The 20,456-nt window shown below is 27.2% G+C and overlaps 1 protein-coding gene across 1 annotated transcript in view; it reads right to left on the minus strand.

The window, feature by feature from the left end:
• Positions 1-20,456, minus strand: part of LOC136084056 (uncharacterized) — a 242,124-nt gene that overhangs the window by 53,284 nt on the left and 168,384 nt on the right. Inside the window, exons 22-23 of the mRNA XM_065804144.1 lie at positions 17,396-17,516; positions 947-1,109 (exon numbers count right to left, since the gene is read on the minus strand). Coding sequence (XP_065660216.1) covers positions 947-1,109; positions 17,396-17,516 — 284 coding nt within the window. The remainder of the gene's footprint in view (positions 1-946; positions 1,110-17,395; positions 17,517-20,456) is intronic.

The following is a 20,456-nucleotide window of genomic DNA, read 5'->3' on the forward strand; positions in this document are numbered from 1 at the left end:
GCCGCTTTTTCTTCGGTGATTTTCTTTTTTTTTAATTTTTTAATTTTTTTTAATAATATATTATGTTGTTTATTTGATTTGATTTTACTTAAGACACTAAGGCAAAATCAAATTAACTTAAGAACGAAACTAAATATGAATTTTACTATTTATAATAACAATTAATAAGTCTTAAATTTGAATGATTTTTATCTTTTTTATTAATTCTAACTTATAATTACATCCTTTTTTTAGTTGCATTTATCATCACTTGATTAGCTTGCTTACTGTTGAAACATGGTTTTAAATTAGTAAATTTATATGATGTAAAGTTTACTCTATTAATCATTAGTCAACAGTTAAGGAGAAACTGGTATTTCACATAATAAGGTAAAAATAATTTTGTTTATTGTTACATAATAAAACTAATTTTTATAGTTATTTGTGTTTTAGCTATTTTGTGCTACGATGTTTTTTTTTGTCGTTAACAGTAACAGTAACTTTTCTTATGCTCATAAATATTTATTGCATGTCTTTTTAACTTTTTTTAACATGCTGCCTTGGAAACACTGTTTTCGGTATTGGCAGGCTTCTCTTGATTTTCCTCTTCTGTGTTGCAACAGATGTTTTAAAAAACTTAACTGATGTTAAATTTTTTTTTGTCTTTATGTCGTTAACTATATGCAGTAACATTGCTGATAAGGAGCAATAATATAATTTAAAATATTATTTATAGATAAATTTGTACTTAATTATATTTTTTAAGATGAAATATCAGGTCATTGTTATTAATGATTTAAGTACTAATAACCTGTATAACATGTTTCTTTCTGCTAGTTTAATATTAAATTTAATCTAAAGTTTAACTAATATTAAACTTAATTTAAATTTAGTAATAAACCTAATTTAAAGTTCCTAATTTAATAAATTTAATTTAAAGTTAATTTTTTTTATAATAAAGACTTACTTCAGATACCAGCCCCCACCACTATTATCATGCCAAAGTCTTATATAATCTAAATCACCAAGAGAACTGTTTGTTGTCATTATAAACATATCACAGCTTGATCTTTGAAAACATTCTCTCTCTGAATCTTTTAAACGTCTAATTCCACTATCATTTTTTTCACCTGAAAAACTTATAAATTTCATTATCAAATACACAGATAAATGTGAGATTCAACAATCTTACAAAAATGTGCATATCACTCATATTTGTCTATAATGTAAAAAACTATATTTTAATAATGCTATAAAAAATATTAAAATGGTGTTACTGTTGTTATAATTATTGAAAAAGATGTAAAACAATCACGAATTTATTTAACTATTCAAAATTAATTTATTATAAAATTAATTTATTTAGGACCATTAATTTATTTTAAAGTATAAATAAACAAATTAAAAATAGTAGGTAAAAAAATAAAGTCTAAATTCTAATACTGCTAATTGCAAAAAGTTATTTATTGTTGAGCAAAATCAAAAGCAGGATACAGAAATGATGTTGACTAATCAGTTTACAAATCTGTTTAAAAATAAAAAATAAATTTTGTTGAAGAAAAAAAGCAGACACCTTCCAGAAAGCAAGAAAAACAAAAACAAACAAACAAAAAATAGAATATAAGTATAACAAAAGTATAGAATTATTAAACTTAAACATATTTGAAAAGTTTGTAATAAACAACATTTTTAGATATGAGCTTTGAATATGGTATACTTGTATTATTTAAAATCAGCCTAGTATTTCAAAAAAATTAGGATTAGCAAGAATGGAAGCTCAGAGCTTATGATAACAAATTTAAAAATTTTTAAAACAGAAAGTCAAAATAGTTAGATTAGCACAATTGAAATTTTTGAAACCGTAACTATCTTTAGTTTGGTATTGATAAAAAGCAAAAATTCTAAATAACAAAAAATAACAAATGCTTTTGATTGTTGGAGTAACCATCATAAAACTCATTAGTTAAATGAAAATGAAATGAATTTGAAATAAAAACTAGAAATGCGAACATTTCTTTGAAAGCCTGAAAACTAATAATACCTCAAGTTTATGATTGGCGTGGACAAATATTCTTTTGTGAACATTTTAACAACTTAAGCTAAATAAATTAGTTTTTACTTTAAGATTTTAGAAATTATTTAACAGAAAGTATAAAAATTATAGAAAATATAGTATATAAACAATCATGGAAGCAGGCAAAAAGCAACAAAAAATTATTTATTTCGAAAGGAAATCAGTAACTTTTTTTTGTTTTGTTTTTTTGTTATTTACCTCCTTAAGGCCGAGAAGGCCACTACAGATGAGGAGGCTCTTATTAGTGGTTATAACCCTCTCTCAACTCTATAGCTCCGAAACACAAACCTTGACGAAAAAGCCGCTGCGCGGAAAAACAAATTGACTCTTTTCCACTGTGCGGAAAAACAACTGAATACTTATTACTGTATAATATTGATACTTATTTCTCTGACTGTATATATATATATATATATATATATATATATATATATATATATATATATATATATATATATATATATATATTATAAATATATATAATTAAATATATAAATATATATATATATATAAATATATATATAAATTTATATATATATATATATATATATAAATATATATATATATATATATATATAAACATAAATAAATAAATATATATATACATTTATATATATATATATATATATATATATATATATATAAATATATATAAATATAAATATTTATAAATATATATATATATATATATATATATATATATATATATATATATATATATATATACATATATATATATATATATATATATATATATATATATATATATATATATATAAATATATATATATATATACATATATATATATATACAGTGGGCAAAATAATTGTCCGTACATTAATGAAAAATAAGGTTTTTTGAAAAAAGCTCTAAAACTTTAAATGATAGAAAAAAATTAATTAAACCAATAGATAGTGCACAAGAAAACAAATAAAAACGATACACCATCTTTAATTTTCTCCTGACAATTTAAATTATAATTAACTTATTTAAGTTTTAAAAATTTTAAAACCAAAAAGTTGTCGGTACACATGATTTAAAAGGTAAAATTTTGTTTATAAATGATTTTTATATTAATATCTTGTACTTTTAGGTTAAATAATACTATAATAAATCAAAATAAACCTTTTCTTAACTACGAGGCTATGATGGAAGGAAAAAGAAAAGAATATAGTTTTGACTTACGTAAACGAGTAATTTTTGATAGGAAAAATGGATTATCAATTAGAAAAGTTGCAAAAATGTTGAAAATACCACCAAGCTCTGTTCAATATATATGGGAAAAGTATTTAAAAACAAAATCAGTGGCAAATAATGGTGTACGAGGCAGAAAAAGATCAACAACGCCAAGAGTTGACAGGTGCATAGTTGGGAAAATCAAGCAGAATAGAAGAAAAAATGATGTAGAAGTATCAAAAGAGCTGGAAAATGAATTAAATACTATATTATCACCACAAACAATTAGGAACAGACTGCATGAAGCCAATATTTTTGCATGGACGCCTCAAAGAAAACCATTTATCAGCATAGTGAACAAGAGAAAACGGTTGCAGTGGGCAAAGGAACATGTTCTGAAGGATGATACATTCTGGAATATGATTATTTGGTCAGAGAGTAAATTTAATTTATATGGAGCTGATGGTGGTGCAAAAGTTTATAGAAGAGTCGAAGAAGAGTATAATGTGAAGTGTTTGAGGCAACATTTAAATTTTGTGGTGGAAATGTTATGGTTTGGGGCTGCATGAGTGCGTCCGGTGAATTTATTGATGAGAAAATGGATCAACACTTATATAGATCCATATTAGAACGGAATTTGGTGGCTTCGGCAGGAAAATTAGGACTTGGAACGGAATTTATATTCCAACATGACAACGATCCAAAGCACAAAGCTGGATCTGTAACCAGATATCTTGCTACAAATGACATTAACGTGTTGGATTGGGTTGCACAATCGCCTGATTTGAACCCTATAGAACATTTATGGTCGGTGGTGGAAAAAAGAATGAAAGATTGAGCTCCAAAGAATAAAAACAAGCTCAAAGAATTGGTTTTAGAAGCTCAAAGAATTTATATTTGGTCATCAATTAATCAAGAAATTACGTCTAAACTCGCATCATCAATGAAAAATCGTTGTAGAGCAGTTATTGAAGCTGATGGTGGTCCAACAAAATATTAATTTAATTTTAACTAATTTTAATTTAAAAATTAACATAGCGTACAGACAATTTTTTTGTTTAAACTTTTAACTCTTTTCAAATAAACTTATATAACTTTTCATATATTAATATATTTTTAACTAATACACTTAAAATTACTTTAATATTATAATATTTCTTTAAAAACTCTTAATTACAACAATCTAAATACTTTTAAATGTTGTTTTGATCAAATATAGATACTTTTCATTAATGTACAGACAATTAATTTGCCCACTGTGTGTGTATATATATATATATATATATATATATATATATATATATATATATATATATATATATATATATATATATATATATATATACTATATATATATATATATATATATATATATATATATATATATATATATATATATATATATATATATATATATATATATATATATGTATATATATATATATATATATATATATATATATATATATATATATATATATATATATATATATTTATATATATATACCTACTATAGCGTATTTATATAAGCATTTGCTCACTTTTTTTTCTTATTTTAATCAATACGACTTTTTTAGAATAAAAAGAAAAAAATGAAGAATAATGAAGAAAAGATTGCTGCCCCATGCCAAACTCTCAGTCGATGTATCAGCACTCCGCTGCGAGTTAGGTTATTTGTCAGCTGATGTATGTACTGAAGCCCCCAGCAGCAGGCTATTTCAGTACAATGTCACAATGCTCACCTAAATCAAGGGTGGCCACAACTTTTTTGATAAGGGCTAAAGTTAGCTTTTCAACTGTTAAATGGGGCCGGAGATTTTTAATAATATAGTTTTTTAAAAATATTTTAATTAAAAATAATGATTTGCAAAGGAATAACGCTCAAACACACATATTTACTAGCTAAAGACATATGCTGGTCACAAGGCTATTAGGTATAATACAAATTATAGTTTATTGGTAATCACGAACCTGCCTTTTTTTCACAATATTTTTAATGTCAATAGGCAACTGACTGGTTGCGATTCTTAATGTATTCTGCAAGTTAGTATCGGTCAGTACAGATCTTGTTTTGGATTTTGCAAATTTCATACGAGAAAAAACACTTTCACACAAATATGTGCTACCAAACAAGACACGCATCATTTTTGCATTGTTGACTAAGTTGGTGTACTTATTTTGGTCAAGATTTTTGTAAAATAACAATAAATTTTGTTTATTATATGCTTCTCTCAAAGCATCGCTGCATTGAAGATCAATTAACTCCATTTGGAATTTATCTGGTACAGTTTTAATATCAGTAGACAATGGCACTGTGAACAATTGGATTTTGTCTGCATGATTCTTAACATCTGCAAACCTTTTTGAAAATCTTGTTTTCAATTCAGCAATAGAGGTAACAAATTTTGCTGTGTTTCCAGTATTCAGCTCACCCAAAGTTGGAAAATGACTGAAATTTCCAGTTCTTAACTGCTTTCCAGTTCTTAACTGCTGCTCCCACAATTTCCAGTTCTTAACTGCTTTCCAGTTCTTAACTGCTGCTCCCACAATTTCCAGTTCTTAACTGCTTTCCAGTTCTTAACTGCTGCTCCCACAATTTCCAGTTCTTAACTGCTTTCCAGTTCTTAACTGCTGCTCCCACAATTTCCAGTTCTTAACTGCTTTCCAGTTCTTAACTGCTGCTCCCACAATTTCCAGTTCTTAACTGCTGCTCCCACAATTTCCAGTTCTTAACTGCTCCTCCCACAATTTCCAGTTCTTAACTGCTCCTCCCACAATTTCCAGTTCTTAACTGCTCCTCCCACAATTTCCAGTTCTTAACTGCTCCTCCCACAATTTCCAGTTCTTAACTGCTGCTCCCACAATTTCCAGTTCTTAACTGCTGCTCCCACAATTTCCAGTTCTTAACTGCTCCTCCCACAATTTCCAGTTCTTAACTGCTCCTCCCACAATTTCCAGTTCTTAACTGCTGCTCCCACAATTTCCAGTTCTTAACTGCTCCTCCCACAATTTCCAGTTCTTAACTGCTGCTCCCACAAAGTTAATTTCAACTGAAAAGCTAGAATAAGGTTTTCAACATTTTTCCAATTAATTGATCTTTTCTTTGGAGTTCTTTGTTAAGTATATTGTAATGTTGGATCAAGTCTACAAGAAATGCAAATTTTTCAATAAACTCTTTTTCTTCTAGCTCTGGTGGATAATCTTTGTTGATAATTTTGAAAAAATGCCACATACTTTGTCTCAAATCATAAGTTCTTTTCAGCATATTACCTCTAGAAAGCCATCTCACCTCAGTATAATAAAGCATACCACCATATTCAGAGTCATTTTCAGCAAGAAAAGCCTCAAATTGCCTACTTCGTAATGCACTGGACTTAATGCTGTTTATTGCTTTAACTACTACAGACATTTTCCACATCCATAGTCTTTGCTGTTAAATTTTGCTGTTGAATAATACAATGCAGCTTAATTAATGACAAGTTGTTTTCTGCCATTTCATTTTCCAGTCTGGAAACAACACCCATTTTTTTTCCAATCATTGAGCTGCCACCATCTGATGTAATTGAAATTAATCTGTTGTAAGTCAAGTTGAACTTTTTAAAAACTTTCTTCATGGCAAGAAAAATGTCTTCTCCTGTTGTTCTGCCTTGCATAGGATAGATGTCAAGTAGCTCTTCAGTGACAAGAAAATCATTATCAATACCACGAATAAAAATAGCTAATTGAGCAGTTTGTGATATATCAGTTGATTCATCAATAGCTATTGAATAACACTGAAATGCTTTTATTTTTTCAGTCAATGACAAACTCAGATCATCAGCAATATCACATGTTCTTCGTGTAATTGTTTGTCCTGAGAGGGAGATTTTATTTAAAATTATCAATTTTTCAGGACAAATGTTTTTGAACACAATTTCAAGAGATTCCTTAATAACTTCCCCATCACTGAATGGTTTACAATTTTCAGCTAAAACAAGACTCTCTTCATAACTTGCAATAGCAGCATTTTCTGTTTCAGTGTTGCCCCTTTTTAACAAATCTTGTTGTTCAAATAACTTATTTTTCAATTTAATTGATTTTTCTTTCCGCACCTCGTAGACAAACTGATTATAAGTTTTTAAATGTTTTGTATCATAGTGCCTCCTTAAATTGTATGCTTTGCACACTGAAACCGATTCATTACATATTAAACATATTAGCACTGAATTACATTCAACAAAAAAGTATTTAGTTTGCCATTCATCATTAAATAAACGACATTCCTTGTCGATATTTCGTTGTTTTGATTTTGAAGATGCCATTTGCAATTAAAAAACGCAAATGGTAATTGCCGGCAGTGTCGGAAATTAATCCTGCGATTAATAGCCGGCAGGATTTTTTAAATATATTTTTAATTATTTAAAGCGATTGTTTTTTTACAAAAAATATTTTAAAATTTATTAATTTATAAATTTAAATATTATATAATTTAATAATATTACATATGTTTATAGTTTTTTTATTATCTTTACAATTAAGTGACGGGCCGGATAAAAAGTTGCTAAGGGCCGGAGTAGGCCCGCAGGCCTTATTATGGCCACCCCTGACCTAAATCAGCAGTATAAGATATATATATATATATATATATATATATATATATATATATATATATATATATATATATATATATATATATATATATATATATATATATATATATATATATATATATATGTATATGTATATGTATATAAATATGTATATGTGTGTATATATATATATATATATATATATATATATATATATATATATATATATATATATATATATATATATATATATATATATATATATATATATATATATATATATATATATATATATATACACACACACACACATATATATATATATATATATATATATGTATATATATATATATATGTATATATATATATATATGTATATATATATATATATATATACATATACATATACATATACATATACATGCTCTAGGAAATTTTCTTGAGGTGCCTCCAGACCTTTAAAATTTTAATGGGTCCCTAATACTATATAAAAAAAAGTTTTTCAAAATATGTCATGTTGGGTCTCAAAAGAAGCAAAATTTTATAAAAATTTCAAAAATAACAATTATTTTATAAAAAAATTATTATTTAAGATTTTTTTTGAAAATATTATCAAAAAAATAAACTTTTTTCATTTTTAGTTTAAAAGGTCATTTTTTACAGAGTATTTCTGAAATGATTAGACAACTTTTGCACACCCAGGCTAAATGAATTGTAAAAAAAATAAAATTCACTCCACCCTAATATATATATATATATATATATATATATATATATATATATATATATATATATATATATATATATATATATATATATATATATATATATATATATATATATATATATATATATATATATACATATATATATATATATATATATACATATATATATATATATGCATCATTGCAGCAAAAAACCAACCCAGCAAAGTTAATATAGGATTAACGGAAGGTGAGTGGAAAACCAGATACAACAACCACAATTCATCATTCAACAATATTAAATACAAAAATTCTACCGCCCTATCAAACTATGTCTGGGATTTAAAAAACAATTTTAATGAAACCCCTATGCTAACATGGTCTATTCTCAAATCAGTACCTCCTACTCAAATATTTCCAAAAGATACCCACTATGTCTCTATGAGAAATTTACTATTATATCATATCCAAAACCTGAAGAACTGTTAAATAAGAGAACCGAAATTATATCAAAGTGCCCCCACAAAAATAAATTCTTATTAAAAAATTACAAAGCTCGCTACAAACCTGATTAACCACTATAAATAAAAATAACTATACTAATCTGCTCCATATATCTCTAGGCTAACTAATAAATTACTCACATACACAGCTTTTGTAATATATTTCATAATATTATGTATATTTTTATATCAAATTTAATTCTTATTTTCTTATTTTTATTTTATTATTTTTTAATACACTAATAATATACATTAACACATAAAAAATATTTTAAACAACATTAAACATATAACTATTTCACAATTATTAGCCTACTAAAACCAAATTAATAATATTATTAATCTAACTACTAATCAATTTCCGTCCCGTAACGATCTAAAATGGAAATATAAACCGTAATGTCCACTAAACAAATCGTAGCAAAATTAAACTTTTACTACTTGCCTGATGATTGTGATAACACATGAAACTCAGAGTTGCAATATTAAATTATATTATAAACATTAGCATTTAGCTAATTCCTGGTACTGCAGGTTTTTTTTTTTTTTTTGTTTTAGATTATTCACCTCCTTAAGGCCCGAGGGGGCCACTACAGTCGAGGAGGCTACTCATTTTTTTTTGTGTGTGTTTTTTATTAATTTTTTTAGTTGTTATTCGTGGTGCAACCCTCTCTCAACTCTTTAACTCCGAAACACGAACCTTGCCGAGCAAGGCCGCTGCGCGAGGAAACTAAGTTGACAGTAACATGTATATTATATATATATATATATATTCTTACCATAAAAACATAGGTTTATCTGTCTGTCTGTGGACATTTTCATTTTCTTAGGTAAACTCAAAAGTCATAGAAAAAGCTTCATTCAGAATTTTCTTTTCCTTTCTCCTAACATTTTTATATAAGACCTTTATGATATTACACATTACACTTCTTAAATGCTACCTATTTGGCTAAAATTTATCTGGTCTTATTACAGTATTTTTTTTATTCACTGTTTTTCATATCAGTGGCACTAACAAGTAATTTTCAAGTTATATTTTTTCACATTCTTAACTCAGGTTTATCTTAATTTTTCACGCGCATTTTTGAATTTTATTAAAGATCATAAGAGGTTATATCTAATATCCTTTACAGTATATTTATATATTAATACTTTTTGCGACTAATATTTGATATGGTCTTTAAACAATATTTTTTCCACTATCACATAATATTCCACTATCACATAATATTTAATTGTTATGATAACATTAGGTTGTGCGGGTTGTTCATTTTTTTAAACTTTTAATTGGTTAGCTTAATTGGAAATAGCTATCTATGACAACAGAGTATTTTAAAGACTGTAGCGTTTTGTTGCTTTTGTTAACTTTTTTGACTAGACTTATTTAATCCGATTGTCATAAATTTATATTTGCTACAAGTACCTACTTAAAGTTTTTAGTTGTCTAAAAAAGAACATTATTAGTTTTTTTTGTATATACACTTGAGTTATTTTGTTATGTTTTGTTGTTTCAACTGGAATAGAATAAAACTATATACCCACTGCCCAAGTTATATTTATACATTAACATTAATGCTTTTTTTAATTTTAAGGCACCATATCTACCAATAAAAATATTGGTAAAAATAATAGCAAAAAAAGTTTAGTTGTTTTTGGTGCGGATGGCATACCAAATCAACTAGTTGGTGGTGGTTCACTAAAATCATGGATTGTGTTAAGGTTTTTTTCCAGGGTGGTTTAATTAATGATGATGTCTTGGATACTTAGCATAGCTTAGTAAATTATACCATAAAATACTTAACACCACATAATACAGGTTTTTGTAAGTTCTGACATCAAACATTTTCTAACTCAATGAAAGATGAATATGTTACAGTTTTACTTCTTGTCTAACTATGATTTATTTATTTGTAATGCAAAAGTTAAATGCCTTTTTCATTAACAAATAGAATGAAAACGGACACACAAAGCTCTCAGAAACATTTACCAGATTTAATTCCAGTAAATTTAATTGTATTCATAATAATAAAGTGCTGAAACAGGAGATAACACTCCTGTTAAACAGATGACAGCCATATTTTAGGTAAAATATTTTATAGAATATTTTTAATGGTTAAATTTTCTTAAGTCTTTTTCTTTGTCTATTGAAATTATTTTAACTCTGTGCATTGATTTTAACAGAGTTTAACTTGTTCCAAATAGTTGCAACACCATTTGTAAAAAAATTGTATCTTGGTGTGCAGTCTTTTACCAGCTCTGATTTCAGTTTGTAATTGTGAACACTTGCTGTAATGTTTTACTATTAATTAAAGCTAATTATTGGCCAAAGTTGCACCATTTTAATGCATTTAGTTTATTGAACATTTTGTGTTGCATCACCTCTTTTACATCGTGTCTCTAATTTGTAATTCCAAGTATATCAAGTCTATTCTTCTACTGTAATTGGAGTAATAACCGTGATAACCTTTTTACTTGCCTTGGTACATTTTCTAATTATTTTAATATTATCAACAAGGTAAGTTGTTCCAAATAGTTGCAAAACGATTGGTAAAAAAATTGTATCTTATGCAGTCTTTTACCAGCTCTGATTTCAGTTTATAATTGTGTCACAACGAGTCACAACAATTCACAACAATTCACACCGTGTCACAACAATTCACAATGTGTCACAACAATTGTGACGACAGTTTATAATTATGACCACAGTTGTAGTGTAATGGTAAAGTGCTTGCTTCATAAGCAATAGGTTCCAAGTTTGATCCCCACCATGTCCCTGGTAGTACTGCGCTCAACTTGTTACTCCACACAACGGCCTTGTTCGTCAAGGTCGGTATTTCGGAGTTATAGAGTTGAGAGAGGGTTATAACCACTATTAAGTAGCCTCCTATCTGTAGTGGGCATCTGTGCCTTGAAGAAGTGAATAACAAAACAAAAAAAAAAAAACTTGTTGTAATGTTCTACTATTAATTAATGCTAATTATTGGCTAAAGTTGCACTACTTTAATGCATTTAGTTTATTAAACACTTTGTATTGCATCACCTCTTTTACATTGTGTCTCTAATTTGTAATTCCAACTATATCAACTTATTTTTGTACTGTAATTGGAGTAATAACGATGATAACCTTTTTACTTGCCTTTGTACATTTTCTAACTTTTTAATATTATCAACAAGGTATGGAGACCACACTACTACAGCATATTCTAACACTGGTCTGATGATTTGTATTAAATTTTCACCATTAATGAATTTAAGTAGGTAAAGGTATGACATATAATACGAATAGTTCTATTTCCATTGTTGAATGCATAATTAACCTGTTTCTTCCATTCCAAATCATTAGATAACAAGTTGAAGTCATTATTATTTTTGCCAATATGCATCAAAACGGGCAATTATTTGCAACTCACCACTGCTTATTGATTACTTGAATCGATAATACATAATAGCTTTGTTAAGGTTGCAGCACATTTTTCTAAAATCGTTTTGCTGATTTCTGTATCATGAAAAATTTTGGAAATGTTTAGAAAAGAAATCAAAAAACTGGTCATAAAATTTTTTACATTTTACCAAGCTGCTGCCTCGTTTAAGCCTGATTGAAAAAGTTCAGTGTACTGGTCTTTTTATGGTTGAAAAAAATCAGAAAATTCTACTTAGCGTGTTTAAAGTTTCCAGAAGCACTGCATTTTTTTTGCGGAAAATTTTTTTTAAATTTTTTTGTGGAAAATTTTGTTGGAAAATTTTTATTATAGTCATAACTCTCTTTAACAAAAGATTAATAAAAGACAAAAGACAATTACTAAAGACAATTTAAATTAAGACAAAAAGACAATTTAAATTAAAACAAAAAGACAATTTAAATTAAGACAAAAAGACAATTTAAATTAAGACAAAAAGACAATTTAAATTAAGACAAAAAAAAAATAAATCATTGAGACAAATTGCAAGGTCAGGACCTTCGGTCAAAAGCTTACCTTCATTAGAATAAATGCTTGTTATGTAGTCTTTAACATTTATTTTTGATTATATAATTAAATAATAATTTTGGATTATCTTTAGACTTATATTAGATGTGATTCAAATTCCAATTTGGATGTCTTAACTTCTTTCTTTTTTTTGCATGTTTTTTCATTAAGCAGTTTTGTTGCGTTAAATTTTAATTTTCTTTAAATTTTGATTTGCGTTAAATTTTGAACTTCTAATATTATATTCGAGTTATGATTCCAAAAACACTGGTTCATAAGGAACTGCTTCCAACAACACTGATTCATAAGGAACTGCTTCCAATAACAATGATTCCAACAACACTGATAAGTTAAATTAGTCTCACTTCTCTGAAAAGTTAGTTCAAGCAAAATTTGCATTAAATTTTGATATAGTATCACTGAATTTATGCGCCAGTAAGTATTCTAAACCATCAATGTTTGTTGATCGTGATTTATTCCAACCAATTTGTTAATAAATAATATCACCACTAATTAAAATACCATTAATATTAGGCATGAGAGTTTAAAAACATAGCTCCAAAACAGATAATTTGTATATTCTTGAAAGCAAAAATAATATTGAAGCACATTAACATAGTCGCCCATTGTAAAAAAATAAAAGTTATCACTTTTCTTGAGTGATAACTTCTATGAACTTTTATAAACCCTTAGCAAGTTTGTACACTTATTGGCACTTTTTTGCAAACTGCGTTTACAACTACTTCACCATCTTTATTAGTTGGTTCTTTTTGGGAGTATTTTTCAAGATACTCCCAAATGGCAGAACTAGTTTTTGGCATTTTAAATATATAAAAAAAGAAATTAATATAAATTTTGCTATGATGCCTTTCCTAAGTAACTGTAAAAAATTTAAATCAATTTCTTGTAACTTTAATTTAATTTGATTAATCAAAACTTGTTCTGTTGAAGCTTGCTAATCTCCCCAGTAAACCCTCTGTGCCAAATGTCCCCAAAAGTTATCAATTTGTTGTGCTTGAGGCCCATTTGGGATATTGCATTCTTTATCAAAATAATAGACAAATTGGTCCATCCAATTTAGAGAATCTTTAGAATGAGAACTTGCTAAATCTCCATGATACTTGTAAATGAATGGAAAAAGATTTTTTCTAAACATTTATCAATATAGATCAATGAATTAAATGCTACAGCCTTGGAAGTGCGAAACAATGACTCGAACATAGCACGGCCGGATATGGCTATGCATATTAATAATTTTTTTTGAAATTTTCTTTTCCTGGAAAACGGATACTTTCTGGGATATTTTTTTGTTGTTTGTGTAGTATCCTGAATTTCCAGGCATGTTGTCCCCAGCAAAATAAAAGTATTTTTTGTAATCAATGACCAGAAGTGATTTTATGTTATAGAGTTGGTTAACTAGTTTCCTGCTTCTTTTCTTTGCTATTAATTGTTGTTTTATAGTGTATTTTGGAGTCTTTTCACATTTTTTATATTTAATATTCATTTATTTTAACTGACAACCAATTGTCGATTGATATACACCAAATTTAAAACCTATTTTTCTCTGACTGACCCCTTTTCAATTGTTGACAAGTCTCGTTAATTTGGCTTTCTTTTCTAGTTTCAGGATGTTGGACAACCAGGGTGCTTTTTATTAGAAAATGATTGAACAGTTCCAAGTCCTTTTAGGTTATCTTATAAAATTTTATTTTCAAAATTATTTATGATTTCTTTTTTTTTTATCTATTTATTTAGGTTTATTTACAAAAAACATTTTAAGTCACTTTCTAAATGATTCTCGTTCAGCTGCATTTAACTTTATTTTAAGTATTTGTATTTCAAATAATAAAGTTTATATTTTATAGAACGTTTATGCCTATGCATTAAACCACAAAAACAATTATTATGCTCAAATAATTAAATTCAGATTTGTCCAATAAGCTCTGTATGACTTTTGTAACACAAAAAGTAACACAATCACTGCAAACACTATCTGAAATAAACAAGTGCCAAAAATAATTACACAATTTTTAAACCTTAAAGTGATAATATAAAATACTGCAGAACAAACAAAAATAGGTCTGAACTTAATTAGCAGAACTTCTCAAAAAAGTAAATAAAGTTTTTTTCAGAAAGAAAGATTCTTACTATCAAATTATGAGCAAGTGATGCAGTACAAAAGTCCACACAATTAGAAAAAAATTACTCAAAAAGAGCAAAAAAAAAACACATTTAAAAACATAGAAAACGTATAAAATTTTCTATTAATCATTCATTTGTTTGTTTATGCAACACAAAGATTGCAGTTACGTAGACCTGGGAGATGTGAAAATAGAAGTAGATTGTAGATGATGTCATTGGGTGAGAATCATAAATGAATGTAAAGACTATTTTGTAGGAAGAAATTTTAGGATTCAGGGATAGGGTTTTCAATTTATAATCTAGAGTTTAGACCATAAATAGTAGCACATTTATTAGCCTATTTTTTCTTTTTATATTGCCCGTACTATCATTTTTTATCATTTTACTTGATATTTTGTTATCTACTTATTTTATTTTATTGTTTTTGTATGGTGCGATAATTTTAGCCATGGTTGCCATTAATAAACCATCGGATCTATATTGACTTGTTTACTTATAGACCATTGTTTTATCATTTGTTTAGGATGACCAGACCGTGAGTTATTGTACACCCTATCCCTGAGTCCTAAAATTTTATTCCTCCTACAAAATAGTCTTTACATTCATTTATGATTCTCACTTCTCACCCAATGACATCATCTACAATCTACTTCTATTTTCACATCTCCCAGGTCTACATAACTGGACGGCTCATGGTCACTTTTTACGACCATTGTGTTGCATAAACAAATTTGTTCTTTGTGGCTGGTAAGCCCCAACTTTTTCCAATGTACACCACAACGACAAAACGGACATTAGGCTATCCTGCTGGATGTGGTTATGGCACTCAATAGCCTAATGACTCACGCACACATTCATTCGGAAGCTCCACAATGCACGTTGGATCAGCGCTCGTTGACTATGCGCTGGGATCTAAAATCTCACTCCATAGCACATCATTCCACACCAGCATGGGACAGTAGTTCTTTTAGCTAAGAGCAATGGCTTGTGGCCTATGGTGACTAATGTGTGCATTCGATCAATTGAAATCCATTCTGTAGGTCTTACATCTGGCTCTGATTTGCTAGCCCATAAGCGCAAGGAGTGAGTGTGTTTAGCTTTCTATTCACCCAATTTAAAAGTGATCAAAAACATAACGAGACCATACAAGACGACCAAACAGTACATACCAATGCACTACAGCATCACACCTGTCGACATCAACAAACTCTGAAATCATTATATTAAATATTTGTTCTTTATTGCATATGTTCAACACTCAGAGCAACTAAAATGTTAGTTGTTTTTCCCCATGCCCCCTTATCGTCTATTCTTTATTTTTCTACTTCACAAAAATCTTGCCACACATTTTATATTTTCTTATGATTTTTATTTTTTATTCAATGACAGCATCTACAATCTTTATTTTCACATCTGCCAGGTCTATGTAACTGGACCGTTCCGTTGGTCACTTTTTGCAACCATTGTGTCGCATAAACAAACAAAAAACATTTATAACATTGGTTTACTTAAATATGTCAGATAAAGAGTAGTGCAAAACGATTGCCCATTTTTTATTCTTTTCTAAATAAAGTTTTTTTTCTCATCCTTAATTTGTATCATTTTTGTTAAAAAACAATATTTTTTTTTGTGACAAAAATATGCTAAGAAGAAGGCAGAGAAATAAAAACATTAACTAAGAGATGTAAAAACTAAGAATTAAACCCCACAGTTTATAATATAAAATATTCCAAATTTTAACAGAAAAAAGAAAAATACTTTGAGTATAGTAAACTCTAAATGAAATAAAAAAAATAAAACAGCAAAATACAAAAAATAATAGTTTTTTTTTGTTAAAAGCTTCTTCTTTAATACTTTTTTTTTAAATAAGCGTTTCATATGCATTATTTGACTTCATGATAATATAGTTCCCATAATATAGCACACAATCACAAAAAGCATAAGCAAAAAGCATAAAGTAAAAAGCACAAATTTCTGAAAATTTACAGAAAATTTAATCATCTGGATAACTATTTGATGGTTTACTTTTCAGTTTTTATCATTTCAGTGAATCATTGATATTTTAATTTATAATATTGATAATAGTTACATAAAGTTTGAACAACTTATTAATATTGTAGATAAAATAACTATTTCTAGAGCCGCAAAATAACATTTGAATAACTTTTTTTAGAACTGCAACACAACAAAAAATAATAAATCAATAAACCAGATTTAATTGTAAATTTAAAAAATTTAATAAATACAACATGATACAACTAAAAATAAAAAATCACTTACCAGTGACAGTAAAAAAAATTTTAGATTTAGTGCCAGCATTTCTCCGGTTACCAGTATTTACTATTATTTGATATAAGTAATTATCCCCAGGCAAATTATCAAGAAGTGGGCAAACACCAACCTTAATATTTTAAAATAAATATAATATCAGACTGTATTTTAAAATTTTATAACTTCAAAGCGAAACTTACGCAGTTTTTTTTTTTAAGTACCCAGTTGTAAAATTTTTTTTTTTTTAAGTTATTAAATTTATTATTATTAGAACGTTTTTAATATGAATATGAAAAAAACAAAACAAACAAAAAAACAGCTTTTATCACATATGGAGTTTATACTTCTGGGTACCAAGATTCTAATTTAGTATTTTTCTAACTCAGTATATCTACAACAAATAAATAATACTTTATTTTATATTCGTGAGTATAAATTTTTCTAATTTAGCTTTTTTCTAACTTTGTTTTGATAACAACTTTGCTTTTACGATATTTTTTCAAAAGTTATCAGGATTATTAAATTCTAAAATTTGTCTTTTTTTAAAAACTTTTTTAATTCATATTCAGAAAAATTTTTATAGAACATTTAGAAACTGTTACAATTATTTGAAAGTTTATAGAATTTCTTTGATCAGATCTTTCAACAAACTTAAAAAATCTTTGTATATGTTACTGATAAATAAAAAATTGTTGTTTATGTTACTGATGAATAAAAAATCGTTATTTATGTTACTGATAAATAAAAAATTGTTGTTTATGTTACCGGTGAATAAAAAATTGTTGTTTATATTACTAATGAATAAAAAATTGCTGTTTATGTTACCGACGAATAAAAAGTTGTTGCTTATGTTAGTGATGAATAAAAATCGTTGTTTATGTTACTGATGAATATAAAATTGTTGTTTATGTTACTGATAAATAAAAAAATATTGTTTATATTACTGATGAATAAAAAATAACTGTTTATGTTACTAATGAGTAAAAAATCATTGTAAAAAATTATTTTTTGATTAAGATGACATTAAGAAGTTGTTTGTACTGAGCAAATTCATTTTTAAAAAGTAAAAGAAAAAAACATATTCTGTAAAAGAACATTGTAAGTTGTGCTTTAAACATGAGTCAAACATCAGCAAGCATGTTGGGGTTAAAGACTAGCTTTATACACCTCATTTCACATGCAAATATCATAAGATAAGATAAACATTTGAGGCTTGCTTATAATAAAAACTTAACAGCAACCAAAAGACCACTAAATTAGCTGCAACTTCTGCTTGATTGATCTTACAAAATGTTGCACTGACATGTTCTTGCCAAAATGATATTTTGGCAGGATCAGCCAGCTCAATTGCTTATGCAAATACTCCTTTTTCAATTGCCTCAGCACCGCACTATCTTAAGCTGTTTTAGAATACAACTTTACAGATGCATTTGCAAAGTAAAAAAATACCTCTTAACCCAGAAATATCTCTGATCAGATGTCAGTTAACAGACTTAGACTAGACTAAGTTTAATGCTGAGTTATTAGCATTCATGCTCAAGCAGTGGAACTTGCTGGATCACGTTGTGCTAGTCACATATCAAAGAAGACAACATCAAACATTTATTGATTTTTTCTTAATATTCTTAATAAACTCTTTGATTACTAAAGTTATCTATTCTTCTGCGACAAAAAGGTTGAACTATTTAAGGGTATATGTTTCATCTGAAAAGTGAACACTGTCTTTTCATAGACAGTTCATGAAAAATTTTAGTCACAACTTTAAAACCTATTTAAGCAAAAGCTAGGAGAAGTTAACTTACTACCTATTATTAATATTATCTGTTTTACCATATAACAACATCTGTATATATATCTTGAGTTAAAAATGTCTTAATTGCTGTGTTCACCCATATGTTACTTTATATCTATCTTTGTGTTCTATCTGAATCTACACCAGGTAAAAACAAGTTCAGGATCATTTTGATCAGCCTGTTACTGGTAACATTTAATTGAGTACATAATTTTATATGTCCAGCTGCTATGTAGGATTCATTTAGATTGGTAACAGCTAGGAGAAGATAACAATAATTTAAAATATACCTATCTTGTGGCACTTAGTTGAGTAACAGCTAAAGATGGTATCTCAATAAAATAATCATCTTAGGCAAATGTACTGCATCCAGGTATTGTCTTGAAGAAGGTCTCTGAGACATTCAAGGTGTAAATGTATACTAAGAGTAAAAAGTTCTGTAGATTAGTCTCGAACAAACTCCTCACTTGACAAAGATGTAAACCAGTGTAACACTATTTCTGGCCAAGAATGTTGAGCACTACTTGTTCTTGACTTACTACTCATGAGATTTTAACTTCTTTTTGGCTATGCATATCTTTCTGCTATTTCTAGTGAGAGTGCAGCTCTAAAACTAAGCTTAATGGTTCTTAGGCTGGCTTGTAGTAAGGCTTCTTAGACTCTGTGGTAGCTTTTAGAGAGGTTGATTCCATCAACAGTTGTAAAATTAGAGTATCAAAATAATAAAAGTGCAATGTTGAACTATAATGGAGTTCTTGTTAATGCTTTTGGTGTGCATTATCAAAACTATATTAGAAGCTTTTCGGTACAACTTTAAGTCAATTAACAAACCTGGGACAACTGCATAGCTAATTGTCTAGGGTGCTATGCACTACCTATGATCAAGTCTAGTTCTCAAGTATTTGATTAAATCAAGTATTAAATAGCATATAATCAATCAATATATAACATCATGCTAAAATATAAAATCAAATATTTAACCATATCAATCAATATATAATATAATTTATATAATATAAATCAATTACATGTTTATAGTTTGTGGTATAATTTTTAGAACCTTTAAACACTTAAATATTCAAAACAAAATTAACTTTTTTAATTTAAAAAAAACAACTTATTTTATATAATAATTATAATAAAAAAAAAATTTAAGTCAGAAAATAAAATAAAGTTAAATGGCCAATCATTGACATTGTTTAGATATAGTTTTAAAGCAACTAATGAAATGTGGCAATGCAAACTACATGGTATATTAAACAAATTATTATAACAAAA

Source organism: Hydra vulgaris, chromosome 08 (assembly GCF_038396675.1).
Source record: "Hydra vulgaris chromosome 08, alternate assembly HydraT2T_AEP".
Lineage (NCBI taxonomy): Eukaryota > Metazoa > Cnidaria > Hydrozoa > Anthoathecata > Hydridae > Hydra > Hydra vulgaris.